The 19,625-nt window shown below is 41.8% G+C and overlaps 1 protein-coding gene across 3 annotated transcripts; it reads right to left on the minus strand.

The window, feature by feature from the left end:
- Nucleotides 1-779: 779 nt before the first annotated feature.
- On the minus strand, nucleotides 780-11,647 carry LOC125305391 (cAMP-dependent protein kinase inhibitor alpha-like). 3 transcript variants are annotated; one of them, XM_048260081.1, is made up of 5 exons: nucleotides 11,510-11,647; nucleotides 10,004-10,152; nucleotides 9,278-9,406; nucleotides 4,755-4,915; nucleotides 780-2,673 (listed from the first exon to the last, which is right to left on the minus strand). In XM_048260081.1, exons 3-5 carry the CDS (start codon nucleotides 9,373-9,375, stop codon nucleotides 2,591-2,593), a joined length of 342 nt encoding a protein of 113 aa, XP_048116038.1. In that variant the 5' UTR covers nucleotides 9,376-9,406; nucleotides 10,004-10,152; nucleotides 11,510-11,647; the 3' UTR covers nucleotides 780-2,590. The 3 variants fall into 3 exon arrangements, with proteins under 3 accessions (XP_048116038.1, XP_048116040.1, XP_048116039.1); XM_048260083.1 differs by lacking the exons at nucleotides 9,278-9,406; nucleotides 10,004-10,152; XM_048260082.1 differs by lacking the exons at nucleotides 10,004-10,152; nucleotides 11,510-11,647 and having other exon boundaries at nucleotides 9,278-9,946.
- Nucleotides 11,648-19,625: the final 7,978 nt, after the last annotated feature.

The raw sequence follows: 19,625 nt of genomic DNA on the forward strand, positions 1-19,625 counted from the left end.
TCATAAAGAAAAAGCTTTCTTTTATTACTTTAAAACCGATTGACAAAGGAAAGGAAAATTAGTCTGCTGATTAACTCTGGCACATAGGCCTAATCGTCTGAACTCGTGCAGTCAGTGATTGCGCAGGAAGCCGAATTTGTTTATGTTTACAGTAGGCTATTAACTTATTAGCAGACTCTTTTTTCCAAACCAGTGTACATTATATTTTCCAAACGAAACACCCCAGGAATGTGACTCAACCCTCCCTTAAATATTTCCAGAGAAACACAGGGTTTCATTTTTGTCTCCCCCCACTTTATTTGTTACCAGTTTTTAGAGCTACTTACAGTGTCATGAAATGGGCAGCTAGCGGGTCACGAGGACACAATCGCTAAATGCAGCTTTAATGTATGTTGTCCTTACTTATAACATAATTAAGTGAAATGAAGCTTGAGTAGTGTGACGAGTAATGTTTTAGTTTAAGTGAAACTATTATTGTTATTGGACAAAAGGTGGATAATCATTTTGGAGAAAGGGGGCATACTGCACCCAAGATCAAAGCCCAGTGTCTGTTGATTTGGATAAAACACAGGATCAAAGCCCAGTGTCTGTTGATTTGGATAAAACACAGGATCAAAGCCCAGTGTTTGTTGATTTGGATAAAACACACAGGATCAAACCCCAGTGTCTGTTGATTTGGATAAAACACACAGGATCAAACCCGTGTCTGTTGATTTGGATAAAGCACAGGATCAAACCCCAGTGTCTCTGTTGATAAAACACACAGGATCAAACCCCAGTGTCTCTCTTGATTTGGATTTCTTTATTGATGTCTCAGTGACAAGGTACACTGTTCCTGTTGAACAGAACACTGAAGCAGCAGCATGTCACTTTGGCACACCACTAAAGGTTTATATTTGTATACCATCATTTGATTAAACACTACTGAAAAATTCACAGGACTTCCATTATAACTTCTGTTATGTCGGGACAAGGGGGGAAATACTGTATATGCGTAGCAGATCCTACAAATCCATCTGCAGATATCTTTTAAATTGTTTATTGTTTTTCCCTTCTGTAGTTCCACAATATGTGTAAGCCATCATCAGCAAAAACAAGTTGTGTTAGTGTGCAAATAACAGACAGAGCAAACACAATCTTCAGAATATCTGGGTTGTTTGAGGACAATGCCACCACGATATACAGCGGTCTTAACCTTAGGACACAACACTGTCTCCTGCATGTCTGACACATCTGTGAGACCAGCTGCTTATGTACAGCTCTGGAAAAAAAATGTCATTGTACGTTTGCTGAGTGACATCATTCAAATGAGTTGAATGATTTGCAGAGGTCCCTTAATTTTGAATATGACCGTCAGCTCATTCAAATATTGTTCAGCAGCCGTAGGATGACATCAGAAGAATGTGCAGTGGTCTCTTAATTCTTTCCAGAGCTGTACATAAATGTGGTACTATGGTATAGTGTTACATGTATAAAAAAATTAATGCTCATCTGTTCACATCACAGAGAAAATTAACATTTCCTTAAGGATGTTAGGTGCAATGGATGGCTTAAAACACACACACACACACACAATTTGTATAACACAAATACACAGTGACACATCTCCACACCAATTTGCTTCAAGTACATTGTGCTTCTGGGATTTGACAAAAGATGACATGATCATGTTGAAGACATCACTTTGGTGACCTTGGAGTAGAAAGCCAGAAGAGCCCCCGTGATCATTGTATTCAACCAGGTCTGTCAAGATAAATCTTGGGGTGTTTTTGAGTTTAAAAATACATTTATATTTAACTGCATTGCTCTCGCTGATAGAGATGATGCTACATTTATCTCCTAAAGAAAAGTTCACATTCAAACACACACGCACACAAAACACATGCACACACAATACACACACACACACACACACCCACATACAGTATAGTCACACTTTCTCTTCATACTGTACATACTAATCCCAAATACCCAAACAGCCCTTTACAACATTCAACCCCATTATCATCCTTCTGTCCTGATATGTCCTTAAATCTGCATATTCAAAGTATTTTCTTTCTGAAAACAACCTGGATCAGTCATAGACTCCTACAAATAGTCTCCCAGTCCAAGAAATCCGTAACAGGTATTGTAACCATGCTAAGGAAATCTCCCAGTCCAAAAATCCAAAAGTCAGACTGCTTTTCAACAAAAGTAACTTACAAACAAGTAAGTCAATTACAAATGATTAAACCGGCTATTCGCAAGTCTCTCACATTTTGGTGTATCCCTGTTTTTAAAATAAAAACCATAAAAGTTTACCAAATTCTCTTTAGTCTTGTCATCACTTGTTGGTTCTGTGAGAGAAAGTTCTCATCTTTGGACTGAAAGCAGCTTTCCTCTTCTCCCTGGTCACTGTCCTCCCCTCCTGTCCACTCCTCATGCTGACCCAGTGCTCACAGGCTGAGAGGCAACACACACACTTGCACACAATACACAGGGCTATCTAGACAGAGCGCCGACGTTAGTCAGTCTCCCCCACGTCTCTTCTCGTCTCCCCTGTGTCTCTCGCAGCGCTCACATATCGCCATGGCATTGAAGGGTGAGAGTTCTATGACCCCTCCTGACCTGTGCTGCTGTCGGTGGGGGTGGGGGGCTCCTCTGAGCTGGGAGACTGAGCCCCGCCTGGTCCATCTAAAAAGGGACAAGCAAATGAAACCTTATAGGGAAAGGACAAGCAAATGAAACCTTAGGGAAAGGATGAGTCACGAAAGAGAAAGCTGGACTGTGATTGTAGGTTGTGGAGGAAAAGTGTCTGTAGTATTTCAGTTTTTTTCTTGATTGCAAAGATGCACTAAATGAAACTGGGAACCACTTGGCCTTCTTCACTGCACAGCAGAGGTCATCACTTACAAATGTGGTAACACTTTTTCATTGGTTTCACACACTTCTTTATACACTTGTTCAACCATTTAACATAGTTCTCATAGAAAGACTCAAACATCTTTTGATTGACTGTGTTGAACAAGTGGAAAACATCTATTCACAGTTAACAGATATGGCTTGCATAATAATGAACTTGTGAATGTCTGTGTGAAACTGCTTTGCACAATTCATCAGTCAGCAATCATTCATTATCTGTTCTGTCTTTCTGTTTGCAAGCAGGGATCGAAGGGGTCAAAAGCACATTTACTCTAAAGAATGTACTGTATTGGCTTTTTGGTGAAAGAAGCAGGACAAAAGCTGACAAGTCCAGTCTACTGCAATGAAAAATGCAGTTCAATGTATTACTGTAATTTGTCTTGTCTAAGTGCATACTGTAGGTCTTATACAGTATGTCAACGCCAGTTACATCTTGAGGGAAATTAATTATATTCATGCTGTGATATGCTTTTTTTTACTTTGTATACATTCTAGTTACAGTAAGGGAAAGACTTTGTGGGAAAGTATGTCAACGCCAGTTACATCTTGAGGGAAATTAATTATATTCATGCTGTGATATGCTTTTTTTTACTTTGTATACATTCTAGTTACAGTAAGGGAAAGACTTTGTGGGAAAGTAAAAAAAATAGAGCTACACATTGAGATAAAGTCAGAATGGCCGAGTGAATAGTGTTTTGTCATCTTTTTTTAATTTAGTCTTAGTCTTGTGACGAAATGTCTTTTTTAGTCTTTGTCATATTTAGTCATTCAAATATCATTTTTGTTAGTCTAGTTTTAGTCAAAAAAGAACTCAAGGTATCTTAGTCAAGTTTTAGTCAAAACATTTTAGTCTTTTTAACATTTCTAATAACAAATTATTTCTGATTACCCTTTAAGTCAAATAGTGTTTCACACATCTCAATTTCCCCCCCGATATTTTATGTCCACAGGGCTTCTCATCCGTTATAATTACTCATTCTGACTTTTTGTCGGTCAGTATTTTAGATGCACAGTTAAGTCGAGCTACTAAAGTTAGCTTACTTGCTAGTGAACTTTGCATCATCAGTGTAACTAGTTAAATAGTTGACATTACTTGAATATTTTTCGTATGGACATTCTGGGGGATGTTAATTCGTATATGTATGAGAGAAGCTGCAACTTATGAGTATGCTGCGTTGTAACTTATTCTGAATATTTTTAAAGAGTAACAGCTAGATATTGTCTTCTCATTTTGTAGACGAAAATGAAGAGATATCATCAACAATAATGCATGTTAATATAGTCTTAGTCAGTGTTTCAGGACATTGGTGCAGTCTCATCCTAATCTCGTTTTAGTCATGAAAAAAAAGGTAATTGACGAACATATTTAGTCTCGTCTCGTCTGACGAAATAAGTAAGTAATTATAAGTATATATACTCTTTTGATCCCGTGAGGGAAATTTGGTCTCTGCATTTATCCCAATCCGTGAATTAGTGAAACACACTCAGCACACACTAATCCCGGCGCAGTGAGCTGCCTGCAACAACAGTGGCACTCGGGGAGCAGTGAGGGGTTAGGTGCCTTGCTCAAGGGCACTTCAGCCTACTGTTCGGGGTTCGAACCGGCAACCCTCTGGTTACAAGTCTGAAGTGCTAACCAGTAGGCCACGGCTGCCCAGTGAAATTAACACTATGAGTGAGTAAGGAATTTTTCTGGCTAAAGGTGTCTCTCTAGCAGCACAGACAATATAGACAATACACATCAACAATAGTGCAAAGAATTGAGCCTGTCATCTCAAAAATGATGAAAAATGACATAGGCAAAGCCTTGGTGTGAAATGGGTCAACCTATCCTTAAAGAGTAAGTGCCATACCGGTGACAGACAGTTGGGCTAGTTTGAGTGGCAGGTCTGTCGGGTTGACTCCTGCTGGGGAGCCCAGGATGTCAGGGAGGGCGTTGCGACGCCCGGAGCGGCCAGATGAGGCAAAGTCCAGCATCAGCTCCACCTCCGTCATCTTGCAGCCAATCACCTGCCTGATAGCAATAACAGGCCAATAGTAATAATCAATAAATTATCAATAGGAGAGCAAGAAGGCATCAGTCATAAAAAATCCAATATCATTTCCACATGTAAAGCATTAACAAATTACACTTTAGCTAACTGCATGAAAGAAATTTTTATTTTTTTATTTTTTTATCTTTCATTTTTTTATTATTTGTCAGAGCATCTTTTTTAGGAAGGAGGAAGAATACTACTACTAGTACTGTTGTTGTAGCAAAATTCAAATCAAGTAGTAGCAAAGTCCTTCACAATGTCTCTAGTAATACCAGGTATCATCGTCACATATTCAAAACAAAAATATGGAAGCAATCAACAACCACGCCTTACCTACTACCCTCCAGTTGGGGTAGCTGGAGTACTGCAAACCGACCTACCCTCTCCCCTAAAGCTCCTGACTCACAGAGCCTCTTTCCCTCTGGAACACTGTTTTGCACTTCAGCATTAGATCCCTGTACTTAAGACCATTAATATCCTGCCATGCACACTCTCAGACTCTCTTACATACAGAAACACAGCAGGGCTGCGGAAGTCGCCATAGTAACAAGAATTTGAAACCACTACTGCACAATGAGTGAAGTGTTTAATTATAATCACTCTACTGAAAGCAGATCTCTGCTATTAGATAAGAATTCCAACCAAAGACTTCAGATACTTACCACTCAAAACACTCATCATTATCTTTTCCTCAGTTATAACCTTGTCATAAAAAATGATCATTGCATGTGTATTCGTTTTATGAAAATGACTGAATTTGTGGCACATCTGACTATGTGTTTCCATGTGAAATCTGTAGCCTGCATCTTTTGTCTCTTGTTAGCTATCTCAGCACTCAACAGAAGAACCTGATTTGGTCATTGATGAATTGCAACTAAAATCTGATTTGGTTATTGATACATTTGTATATAGTATATATACTCTTTTTGATCCCGTGAGGGACATTTGGTCTCTGCATTTATCCCAATCCGTGAATTAGTGAAACACACTCAGCACACAGTGAACACACAGTGAGGTGAAGCACACACTAATCCCGGCGCAGTGAGCTGTCTGCAACAACAGCGGCACTTGGGGAGCAGTCAGGGGTTAGGTGCCTTGCTCAAGGGCACTTCAGCCGTGCCTACTGGTCGGGGTTTGAACTGGCAACCCTCTGGTTGCAAGTCCGAAGCGCTAACCAGTAGGCCACGGCAAACAACAACAAACAACAACAAAAAATACAACAAAGAACTGTCGACTTCTGTTTACTGCCTGGCCACTCAGTTGACAAGATTCATTCCATGCTGCCCACTGAATAGAAATGAACTACATTGCCCTCATTTCATAAGTCAATAGCACCCTGAGGGCAGGACCTGCTGTTGATTAGGAAAGACCATAAGACTCGCTCAAGGACATCCATAAAGTTATTTAATTATAATGGACACATCTGGGGCCGTATTCACAAAGAAAATTTAAGGCTAAAAGTAGCTCCTAAGTGGCGAATTTAGGAGCAACTCCTAAAAATAATGGGCGTGTCACTCCTAACTTTGGGAGTCCTATTTTTTTACTAAAAGTAATTCACGAAGCATTTCAGACCTAAAAGTAGCACCTAAGTCTGGGACAGCTTAAAAGAAGGAAGGGAACAATGTTGCATTGTAGGCCTAGGCATAAAAGGGATGCTATAACGCCACCAACAACAACCAAAACTACTCATTGTCAACATGTAAATTAAATGTAATGTTTCATTGTGAATCAAATTCAAATGTTCTCCTCTTTGCAAACGTAGGCATATGGTGACAGATTAATCTAATAATGTTGCAAAGATAGCCTAGCCTACGGCATCAATCCGTATGTTTTATTAGGCTACTAGGCTATTTGTTTTGCCTTACTCTTTATTCATTTAGGCTAGGCCTTTTTATTCAGTTATTTATCATCTTGTGTAGCGCACGCATTCTCAGACCTGTCACCTGTCACTCATCATCGTAAGGGAGGTGTTTGGAATCATTCCCGCGTTACAATCATCAGCCAATCAAGGTGGTCACTTCAGTCAAGCTCGTGCATGAGTAATGACGTCATCCATAGCAACGAAGACTCACTCTTAGTTTAGGAGTTGTCATTTTTCCTTACTAGGAGTAGGTCTGAAAGGTTTTGTGAATAACTTTTAAGAGAAAACTCCTAGCTAAAATCTTTTAGTGCGATTTAGGAGTACTCCTAGTGGTAAGATAAAAGGCTTTGTGAATACGGCCCCTGATGTGACAAATGTGCAGTTTGCATTTGCTGAGATGGAACTGGTGAATCTCAACAAACATAAAACATGCACCTGCAAAATATTGTGGAAAAACTGTTCTCTCTTCACTCCTACCTTTCTTCTCATAATCTATCATCCCTTAGACTCTCTAGAGTACAAAGACAGAGACAGAAAGAAACAAAGGGGTAGAGGAAGGTCAGAGGTTGAGAATCATATGGATATGTACCATAGGCCTACCCATAACAAGCCAAAATATTTCCTCCTTAAAACAAGACTAGGCTACAACATTTTCTTTTCTAATCCATCTGGTCTCAAACCATCTTCCTTTTACTAGATAGCTCCCTGTGCGAGAGGGAATCTCAGTAACGTCACTGTTTTAATCTCCACTTCATCTCCATCCTGCAGGGCCACAGAAACAAACTCACCAGTGAATTAATCAATAAACGCAAAGCAAGCCTGGCAACTTTCTCCTTGAATACATTCTGTTGCATACAAAAACTGTCAATCTGTTCTTCTGCTTAGCACCATCTGCTTCACAACCATAAGTAACCTACATTGTGTAGGCCTAGATGGTCAACTTCATGAGAGCCAGGCATAACCGTGCTAACAAGGGGCTAAAACCCAACATTATGTCAACATTATTACATATTTGTTTTAAATTATGTCCATGTTTCTCAATCCCACTTTTTTTGATGAGCCTCTGTCTATTTCAACTCTCCCAAAACCCAACACCCCTGCAGTCAGATGTCTGACAAGTACACAGAATGAACGCGGAGAGAAAGAGGAAGAGAGAGGGGGATTAGAGACATACAGCTGAGAAGAGAGAAATGAGAAGAGGAGCACATGGAAAGAAAAGAGAAGAGGAATGCATGGAGACAGCAAGACTCTAAGACAGGTAAAGGGAAGGAGAGCTTAGGGAGATGATGTCTGGGTGTTTGACCTTGTTTAAGATATTTGAAATGGATAATTTCAAATAAGTGCTAATATATCTCTTCATCTAGAGGATGATCAGGGCAAAGAAGGCAAACAGAGGAGGAGAGAGAGAGGAAACAGAGGACAGTAATGAGTACATTTTAGACAGCATACATACTGAACTGCAATAGGGCTGGGTATTGGCACTGATTACCCCAATATATTAGATTGTGATTCCTAATTATTTAGATTGATTTATATGATTCAGAATGATTTAGATTATTTATTTATCATGATCTAATGACAAATAAAATTCTCAGTTTCAATATCACTGCTTGCATATTAGCCTAAAAGTCTTATCCATCACTTCTACAAATCAACATTAAACTGGATGATCAATTAATTTGATTAATCGATTAAACAATATTTTTGGCACACCCCTAAAAATGAACAACTATAGTGATTCTACAAGAGCTGCAAATCAATCTTAATATATATAATACTGCAAAATCCTGAGATGAAGTCTGGTACATCATTTGGAAAGCAATTTACCTACAAATGTGCATCGACTTATTGTATTTGAGCTTGCGGGTAAGTCTATGAAACTATGCATGTTCAGTCTCCAGCTAATCATTCCTTGCACATGGTTATTAAGCTGTTTTAGGGGAGGTGGAGATGGTTCCCATGGAAACGTGGCTGGTGTGATCTGTGCTGAAGCAGAAATTAACCTGTGCTCGGCGCCGAGACGTTGCTTGAACTCAAGTAAGCTTTCCCACAGTCTGACATGCAACTCTGTTTCATTCCCGGTCTCTCTGTTTCTCTCTCTCTCTCTCTCTCTTTTTCTCTCCTCTTATCAGACAGAGCTCACAGTAACAGCCGTGGCGGAGTTGGGTGAACACAGAGGGAGGCTTAGAGGAAGCTCTGGCTGACTCGCTTCAGCTCCGCGGACACTGCATCTGTAATCCATATTGAATGAAGGTAGCGGATTACAGAAGCCCTAAAGAGGAGCTAAATCCATTCCACTTTTATGTTTCACACCATCGTCTTCATTCTTGCATTCTTCCCCGTCATATTCCCACATCTTCTTTTTGATAACCACACTAATAAATCTGATGACTAAACCTGTCTGTCTGTCTATCTATCTATCCATCCACCCATTCATCTATGCCATCCATCTTTACTGATTTTTGCTCTGCCCATTTACCTCTGCACAGCACATCTACTGTGCCAACCTGACATGACCTCCATTTTCAGCCAGACATGGACAGCAAATGTTTCCACTGTAGTCCGTATAGTCAGCATCACTGTGAGTCAGTCAGCCACAGAGGACATTCTGTCAGATTTACAGAAAAAAGCTGGTGAGATCAGCACTGTCATCCTCGATTAAAAATTTAATACACACTGAGCGCAGAGCATATCTGGGAGGTAGGCTGGAGGGAAGGGACAGGCTTATGCAGAGGCTGAATTAAATATCATAGCCAAAGGAAGTGTGTGTGTGTGTGTGGGAGGGGAGGGGGTCACTGTGCTTTTTGATTTTTTTGTCAGTTACACGCTTGGCCATACTTTCCACATTGTAGAAATTCAAAAGCCTGAAGAATGCTAATCACTCAAAGCATTTCCATAGCCTTCTAATTCTACACCCAAGTGACAGAGCTTAAGAGAAAGAGGATTGACTTTTGCTGTCTTCTAAACACTTAATATTGTATACAGTTTGGCCACCTGTAATCCTTATAGGATGCTGTCCTGATAACTAGAGGGTCTGTTAATTAAGGACTCACCAAAGAAATGTAGAATGTGAAACGCCTTCACTAGATGGCAGATGCACAAGGATTTCATCTCATTTTCTATCAGTCTGTTATGATCAGAACTTCAAATGGCATCAAGACCATGATAAAATATTTAGTTTCATAAGTTATGTTTAATTACTTACCCATATAATATTTACATTTAGCAAAGTTTGCATTCATTTGAGAATCTTCATAAAAGATGTACAACACAAACCACAGATGTCCTCCCACAGGGAAAAACAGGGCATAGCCTATTTATAAAAATGTGCATCATGGGCCTGGGAAAAAGCATCTGCAAAACAAACAAATGAATAACTAACCAATTCAGCAGTTACCGCATCAATTGCACTGGAATAAAAAAAAAAAAGCAAAGCAAAACGGATCAAGTTTGTCTTCTTAGACCTCAAGCAATGGTTGTTTGGATCTGTTTGGATGCCACAGGGAAGATAACCTACAGCATATTTAAGTGAAGCGCACAGTCTGATGGAGTGTATGGAGCTCTATGGAGTTTTCCACCCATCCAAAACAGCATGGTTGTTTAGAGCATCAGAGTGTTTTTGAAAGGCCTTAGCACAGTCAACTATCACAGCCGGCGCCTGGCTCACAAAAGCCCTGCTTAAAGAAGGGTTGCATAAGAGCTGGAGACTATGATTGACTCTCTAAGACAGTGTAAGCAAACAGAGAGAGAGACTGCCCTGGAGGACCAGATTTTCCAAGACGACGGACTAGACCGCTCTAGCTGATTTATAGTTCATATTCGATATCAACACATTAAAGACAGCCTGACTGTACGTTGTAGCTATAGCTCAGCCCCACTCTCAGGCAAATAAAGTCAACAAAGCCTAAAGTCCTCGGAGGTGATGGTGATGTTTCTGAAGCTTCTTGTTAAGACTAGAACATAGAACAGTCCAGATGAATGACACTAATTGCACAGGTCTTTACTTTTTTTGTTCTTTGTAAACCCCAATGCCAGGCATTTTAAAGCATTGTGTTAATGTTTTGAAAACTTAATTGTCTTTTCATTCTTAAATTAAATGTATGCTGTTCTGTGCAAACTCTACAGTCAGAATTGCAACATGCAACATGTTCAATGCATATGTATTATTCTGCAATAATTCATCTTCAAGAAATGCGACATCAGGGACATCAGGGTTTTTCTCATTTTGTAGAGCAGGACCATTGAACTGGGTCACTAAACAAAAACAGCAGACTGAGCTCCCGGTGGTCACCTATGGCGTTATGATGGGCCTAGTCAGCGCCAGCCCTTCTCTGGAGAAATTGACAGTGTCTGAGTCTCTTGCGCATGGTCAAGTGTTGTCACGTTTTTGAAAATAAAGCTAATAGCCAATAACATAGGCCTATTATAATTTACAATTTAGGCCTCTATATATGGTATAACCTACAACAATGTCCTGAACAAGTACTACAATCGAACTGAGGTGACAGCACTAATTATAGGATATCTGTATAATAATTATATATTTCTGTAAAAAACTTTGATGACCGTCACAATAAATCCCTTGCGATTATCGTACTTCCCCCAAAATATGTTATGGAAAAAATCTGTGGAAAGCACGAGGTATGCGGTAGCATATTCTCGCAGGTCATAATCACCAAATGTATATATCATTGGGAAAAAAATCACTTACCAGAGATTGTGATTCAATGACTGTGGTTACCCGTTATTCTAATGGAACCATATTCAGGATGTACCGGGTATGGATGTACCTGGTACCCTACAGCATCGTTGCCTATCACCCAACAGGCGGCTGACTAGTCCTCACGACATCCTGACAATCGTTAATTTTGGAAACCGTGCGATTCAAGCGAAATAGAGCGGACGGGCATTGGATATCAGACATGGGACAGTACCACTACAGGAAAGCGCGGGGGAGTCCATGCGCTCTTTTGACAAGGAGGCGGAAAGTGTCCGCAAAAATAACGTGTGACCACGTTTTATTTTGTTTTGTTTATGCAATCGTTTATGTTTATATTTGTGTGTCTTAGATTAGAACATTGTCTTTGTCTCTTTGTAATAGAGTCCATCTGTCACAGGAAACGGCGGCTTTCCGGCACAGTCAAACACTCTTGGACACACAATAATGCTTTACTAAACGATGCTCTTATATGTGTTTTGATGCTGTGATATTTGTTGTGAAAATCTGATGTTTGCCTCAGTCTAACAGCAACAATGTGAAACGGATTCAATGAAGGCGATACAGAGGGGGGAAATGTTGAATGGCAATATATGTGTACATTTTGACATCAGAACATTTACTAGCAGCTATGTTCGTTGTAGTATGTAGCTAGGCCTACTTACCTGTTGTATGAGATAGATAGATAGATAGATAGATTTATTGATCCCCAAGGGGAAATTCAAGTCTGTGTCTTCCGGTGCTGACCAGGGGTGCAGGTCAGGACACGGGGAGAACTTTTCTGCACTCAATTTGCGCTCCGTTGGATGTTCGCATCGATTTTATTTTAGTCTTGGCATTGAAAAGATGAACGTACGAATGTCTGTTATGTGTTTTGTCATTGTGTTTTGATGAATGAAATTAGGCTACTGTGTGTATAGTCTCAGCCTAGTTATGCATGGGCACAGTAGCCTACCAGTGTTTGTTTTTTTCTATTGTTTGTTTGTCTTCCGTCTGATTATCATTCAGATTTTGTCCATGTCCAAAAAAAACTGTAACAGATGGATATAGCCTATTCTATACTGTCCATTAGCATATTAAGACATCATTTTGAATGTGATACAATCAACAAGATCCTACACTTGACGAACTGTGGGGCAGAAGCAGTGGCGAAACAAGTCAATGAGTTGCTCAGGTGAGAGAGCGCCAAGCGAGCCTCACAAAGAAGTACATTGGCCCAGGATGAATTAGCTCTGATACATGCAATACACATTAAGGGTGACTTCAATTGTTTATGCAAAGGGCCTGAGGCACCGAAGTAGTTTAGTAGTTACAGATTACAATTTCAAATAAAAAACACACGACTACATATCCATTACATGTGAAAACATTAAAAAATAATTTTATTAACAGCCTGCAGGCCAGGGTAATCTAATATTACTGCATTAACATCAACTCGCATGGAATTATGGGAACACTCAATGCGCCTCTTCAACCCTCTGCTGAAACTGCAAGCGTAGATTGCTTGCTTATAAACTCGCACTGTGCAGAAACAAAACTTAATGTAGCCTAACTTATTTAACCGTCCAGAAACCAAATAAAAATCATTCATATGCATACAATCCCCAATATGCGTGAATTAGGCCATTAAAAGAAGGCCATCTTACGAGCCTTAGGCCTACGTTGTGCAAAATCGTCAACGATGTTCCCAATATTTAATGCTCTGGCTCTCGTATTTTTAATGGACAGGATAGCTAACCCACGGAGCCTCTTCTGCCCCATGCTGCTCCTTAGGTATAGGTCTTAATAAGTTTGAGTTTGGAAAAAGATCGCTTATCTGTTGCCACAGTCACAGGCAATGTCAGAAACAACATGAGTAGGCTACACACTTCCCCGAATGTGGATGTTACACTGTCATAATTTACCACCAGCATTTTGGCAAGTTGAAAAATAGATGACTTTTGTGAAATCTCTGCTTTAACGCAAGACCTGAATGAGAGGAGTTGTGTTGGGAATGTCGGTGCAATGTCCCTGCTATAATGGTCTGACAAACGTCTTGCCTTTTCAAGCAGTTCATCATCACCTGCGAGTTGAAGGGTCATCGGACGTAAAGACTCAAACACATGACAAGTTTCCCGCATACTTGCAAATCTTTGGGAGAGCTGACTGATTATGATGTCCAGAGTTGCATTAAATACCTGCACTTTGAAGTATCTCTCTGCATCGGTTGAGCGCTCATCTTCCGATAGATCGTCAAAGTGACGCTTCACTCTCCGTGCTCTAACATTCTAAAGTTCTAAAAAAAAAAATTAAAAAAAAAGCTGGCAGGGCGGGGGTAGCGACGTGCCCCGGGAGGTCACGGGCCCTGGTGCGACTGCACTTGCTGCACCTACTATTACGCCACTGTGCAGAAGCTTTCATCCAATTCAATAAACAGGACTCACTTTAAGACAGGCGGCCTCCATCAATGAACAACATTGTGCTTTAAAATAGCAACAGAAATGGGCCCATAGACTCCAGTCAAACTGTGGCTCTTTTGAGATAAGGAGAATGAATGATTTATCAGCACATGACCAACCATTGCCTAACCTCACTGGGGTTTAATTCAGCGGTCCCCAACCACCAGGCCGCGGGCCGGACATTCCTAACCGGGCCGTAGCCTACGACATGAGTAAAAAAAAAAATGCATGCAAACTAAACTCAATTTAATTCGCAATAATGTCACGTTTTTACATGACATGGGCCTATATATGCAGTTGTTTGATTGCAAGCATGTTTGCATTTTGCAAGGTCTATTTTCTTACGTCTGTCTGTCCCGCCTTCAACACTTTACATATTGCCTTCAGCGCTGCGCAGCCTCAGGTCAGCTCACTTCACTTGATCAGTTCTTGGCGAACGGTAGTGTCACACGAAGTTAGCTAAACTGCTAAAATGAGCAACAAAAAACAAGCATCTTTAGCAGCAGGTCACTGGCCAGAGTGTTTGAGTTGCGAGAGCCGCTGCAGAGATTTCTTACAGAAAAAAAGTCACCGTTAGCTGCACATTTTAGTTATGAGGACGGTGTCAAAACTCGCTTACCTGTGTGACATATTCGGGTTGCTTAATGACCTCAACCTGTCACTCCAGGGGAAAATGACGACTGTCTTTAAACTGGCAGATAAAGTCGCTGCATTTAAAGCCAAGCTTGATTTGTGGGGACGACGAGTGGACCGTGTATTTGATATGTTCCAAACAGTAGTGGGGGTTTTGGGAGAGACTGAGGCAGGGCCCTTTCTCTCGCAGCTGGTGCGCGATCACCTTGTAGCGCTTTCAAATGAGTTTGTGCGTTACTTCCCATCCTCCAAAGATCCACGGCAAACCAATGAGTGGGTCAGAAACCCATTTGTCAATATCCCGAATAGTCCTAACTTGTCAGCGCAGGAGGAAGAGCAATTGATCGAAATTGCAAATTACGGTGATCTTAAGAGTCTGTATGAGGAAACCTCTCTGGCGGGTTTTTGGATCAAAACCAAAGCAGAATATCCCGAGATAGCCGTAAAAGCGCTGAAAACGTTGCTACCATTTCCCACCACGTAGACCTATGCGAGGCCGGGTTTTCGGCAATGACTGCAACTAAGACCAAATTGCGCAATCGACTGGACATTTTAAACACCCTGAGGGTGTCACTATCTTCCATCGCCCCCAGATGGAACCTTCTTGTTGCAGGGAAACAAGCACAGGGCTCCCACTGATTATATTCGTAATGCACGTTTAGTTCCCATGTTTTGTTCCCATATTTTGTTAAACATGTTCACACTTGATAGATGTAGCTTCAAGTTGTTCAATATTCATAGTTCATATAGTTCAATTTTCACTTCTTCAAGTTCACGTTTTTCACATGTTTAAGAGTTCGTTACCTTCACTGTTCATACATAACTGGAGCTAGTTCTTTTCAAGTAGGCCTAATGCATGCACAACACATATGGAACATTGAACCCCCGACCGCCCCCTGAAAAAAAAAAATGGGAATCAAACCGGTCCATGATACATAAAAGGTTGGGGACCCCTGGTTTAATTGATGAAGAATAGCAACAGAAATGGGGCCATAGACTCCATAGTCCATATTCAAAATGTGGCTCTTTTGAGTTAAGTAGAATGAATGATTTTTCAAAATGTTTAGCCTATTGCCAGTTTGTCAAATAAGTGTATACCCTTAGCCTATTTGTGTAAGAGTGCTATCTTACGGCTATTTAGGATTCGTGTCATAGAAAGACGTCATTGTTGTAACACATTGTAGACGTCCCAAATGTTCCCACAAAGTTGGGAGCATGGAATTGTCCAACATCTGTTGGTATGCTAAAGCATTCAGAGTTCCTTTCAATAGAACTAAGGGGCCAGCCTTCCCAGAAGAGCTGAGCTGTTATAGCTGCAAAGGGTGGACCGACGTCAAATTAAACCCTATGGATTAAGAATGGGATGTCACTTAAGTTCATATGCGAGTCAAGGCAGGTAAGACAATACTTTTGGCAATATAGATAGATAGATAGATAGATAGATAGATAGCCTACTTTATTGATCCCCAAGGGGAAATTCAAGGGTCTCAGTAGCATACAGACATCACACACAACATGCACTTACAGCAGAAATGGTAAACATAAGTATAAGTATAAACATATAACTAAACTCCACTGTACAATAAAGACAGTAGAAGATAAGAAATTTAATAAAACTAACAAAACTAAATACTAAATACACTATATAAATTAAATTAAGAAAGTCCAATGTGCTTGAGGGTGATCAAGCATAAGACACTTGTAGTGACAGGGCCGGGACTGGTAAGGTGCTAAAGGGAGTGAGTGTCATGGTGAAGGTGCAAAAAGTAGTCCAACCATAGTCCTTTAGTTATGTGTGCATGGCAAGGTGCTCAAGAGAGTGAGTGTCAAGGTGAAGGTGCAAGAAGTAGTCCAACATTAGTCCAACAGTGCAACAGTGCAAGAGTAAGGTCTAGAGACCAGCATAAATAATATGGACAAATAGGAGAGTAAAGTATAATGTAGACAAGGTAAAATAAAAAAACTATTTCAGTGCAAGAACAGGTTGAGGTAATATAGCCATTCATTCATTCAGTATTGTAGCAGAAGCCTGACCGCAGCCATTGATCATGTGTGCTAATATAGCATGAAAAACAGTGCAGTAAAACAGTAGTGAAAACATTAGGCTGTGTACATTAGTAAAACAGTAGTAAAGCAGTAGTGGGCAGTCAGTACTCAAACATGGAGAGGGTGGAGAGGCAGACAGACTAAGCAGAGATCTCTCCTCTTCCTTTAGTGAGGCATTGAACAGTTCAATGGCCCTAGGAACAAATGACTTCCTCAGCCTTTCAGTTGTGCATGGCAGTGAGCAAAGTCTCCAGCTGATCAAGCTCTTTTGCTTTTTGATAGTGCTGTAGAGTGGATGACATTCATTGTCCAAGATGTTGATCAGTTTGTTTAGGGTCCTTTTGTCAGATATTGAAGTGATGCACTCCAGTTCAGCTCCCGCTACAGAGCCAGCCTTCCTTACCAGCCTGTCAAGTCGCCCAGCATCCTTCTTCCTTGTGCTTCCTCCCCAGCATACCACGGCATAGAAGAGGAAGCTGGCCACAACAGACTGGTAGAACATCCTGAGGAGCTTGCTGCACACATTGAAGGACTGCAGCCTCCTCAGGAAGTACAGCCTGCTCTGTCCTTTCTTGTAGAGAGCATCAGTGTTGGCTGACCAGTCCAGTTTACTGTCCAGGTGGAGACCCAGATACTTGTAGGTGCTTACCACCTCCACATTGACCCCATCAATGGAGACTGGTAGCAGAGCGGGCTTAGACCTGTGGAAATCCACCACCATCTCCTTGGTCTTTGAAGTGTTGAGTTGAAGGTGATTGAGTTTGCACCACTGCACAAAGTCCTCCACCAGGCTCCTGTACTCCTCCTCTTGCTCGTCCCTGATACAGCCCACAATTGCAGTATCATCAGAAAACTTCTGCATGTGGCATGACTCAGTGTTGTAGCAGAAGTCAGATGTGTACAGGGTGAACAGGACTGGAGAGAGCACAGTTCCCCTGTGGCTCGGTGCTGCTGATCACAGTGTCAGAGAGACAGTTCTTCAGTCCTGACAAACTGTGGTCGCTCGGTCAGGTAATCTGTAATCCAGGTTACCAGGTGAGCGTCCCACACCCATCTGCAAGAGCTTGTCTCCCAGTCTGAGGGGTTGGATGGTGGTAAAAGCACTTGAGAAATCAAAGAACATGATTCTCACAGCACTTTTCCCCTTGTCTAGGTGAGATTGTGTCCTGTGTAAAAGATAAGTGATTGCATCGTCAACGCCCACTTTTTCCTGGTATGCAAACTGTAACGGGTCAAGTGCATGGCGTACCTGGGGTCTGAGCATACCTAAGACCAGTCGCTCCATTGTTTTCATCACATGTGATGTTAGAGCGACAGGCCTGAAGTCATTAAGCTCACTGGGGTGTGGTTTCTTGGGGACGGGGGTGAGACATGATGTCTTCCACAGTGTTGGAACTTGTCCGAGACGTAGACTCCAGTTGAAGATGTGCTTCAGTGGCTCCCCCAGTTAAGCAGCACAGGCCTTGAGCAGCCTTGGACACAGTCTGTCAGGCCCGGCTGCCTTACGAGGATGGAGTTTTTTTTAAAGATAACTTACTTGATCAGCTGTAATGATGGGGGGGATGAGGGGAGTGGAGGGTGAGGAGGAGGAGGGGTGCTTCTGAGAGGGTTGTCGTGTGGCTAGAGACTGATGGCCGTTGGCTGAAGCCATTGTTGCCGCACTACTTGTGGTCACCATGTGGGGGAGAGGTGCGATAGCCTGATCAGCAGTGATGATGGAGGGGGGAAGGGGAGGGGGGCAGCATCTGGGGTCTGTGTGTCTGATGTCTGTTGACTGAGGTCGTTGTCACCTCGTTGTTCGTGGTCGCGATGTGGGGGAGGGGTGCAATATCCAGTGATGGTGGGGGTGAGTATTGCACTGGTAATGAGGTGGGGTGGGGGCTGGGGGATGGGCAATCGAACCTGTTGTAAAAGTGGTTCTGCTGGTTCGCCCTGTCCAGGTCTCCCTCCACAGAGCTGCTGCTCTTCTTAAGGCCAGTGATAGATTTCATACAGTCCCACACCTCCTTCATGTTGTTATCTTGCAGCTTCTGTTCCATCTTCCTAGTAGTCCTCCTTAGCCTCTTTCAGCTTATTCTTGAGTTCCCCCTGTACTCGCCTCAGCTCTGCCATGTCCCCCTCCTTAAACACCATCTTTTTCCTATTGAGAAGGGTCTTGACATTACTGGTTATCCAAGGCTTGTTATTTGGATAGCAGCGTACAGTCCTTGTGGGAACAACAATGTCCATACAGAAGTTCAGATAGTCAGTAGTGCAATGTGTGACCTCCTCTAAGTCCTCTCCATTTAGTAGCACACTCCAGTCAGTGGACTCAAAGCAGTCCCTCAAAGCCTCATCCGCTTCTGGTGTCCACTTCCTGAAGGTGCGCGTGGCAACTGGTAGCCTCTGAACTTTTGGCTTGTACATTGGCTGAAGATGAATGAGGTTATGGTCTGACTTCCCCAGTGGGGGAAGGGGGGTGGCACTGTAAGCATCCCTCACGTTTGCATACATGAGATCTATTATCCTGTTTTTCCTAGTTGGGCAGTCAACAAACTTGAGGAAAATAGGGCTTGAGGCGGAACGTAGACACAAACAAGGTGCGTGCGAGAACTCCCTCGGCATGTAGTATGGTCGTGGACTGACCGCTAGTAACTCCACATCCTTACAGCATACAGTTTCCTGACGGTAAGAAAAACACAAAGACACAGAGCTACCTCGACAGGCTGCCTCTCTCGTCGGCGCTGGAACCAGGACTATAGTGTAGATACATAGAGAGAGAGAGAGAGAGAGAGAGATTATTATTAATGACAATCATGGACGGCAATGATTTCATGCAATGGCTTGGGCTTCAGTGCCCCCTGACCCCTTGGGCCCCTGGTAGGCCTATATACAATATGAACTTGTCTGACATTAAGTCTATAAGAGGCAAAAAAGACGGAGGTAAGAAGGTAAGATAAGATACTTTTGCATTACAACAATGTTTGTGGTAATTGCTTATAGCAGCCTGTATC

Source organism: Alosa alosa, chromosome 13 (genome assembly GCF_017589495.1).
Source record: "Alosa alosa isolate M-15738 ecotype Scorff River chromosome 13, AALO_Geno_1.1, whole genome shotgun sequence".
Classification (NCBI taxonomy): domain Eukaryota; kingdom Metazoa; phylum Chordata; class Actinopteri; order Clupeiformes; family Clupeidae; genus Alosa; species Alosa alosa.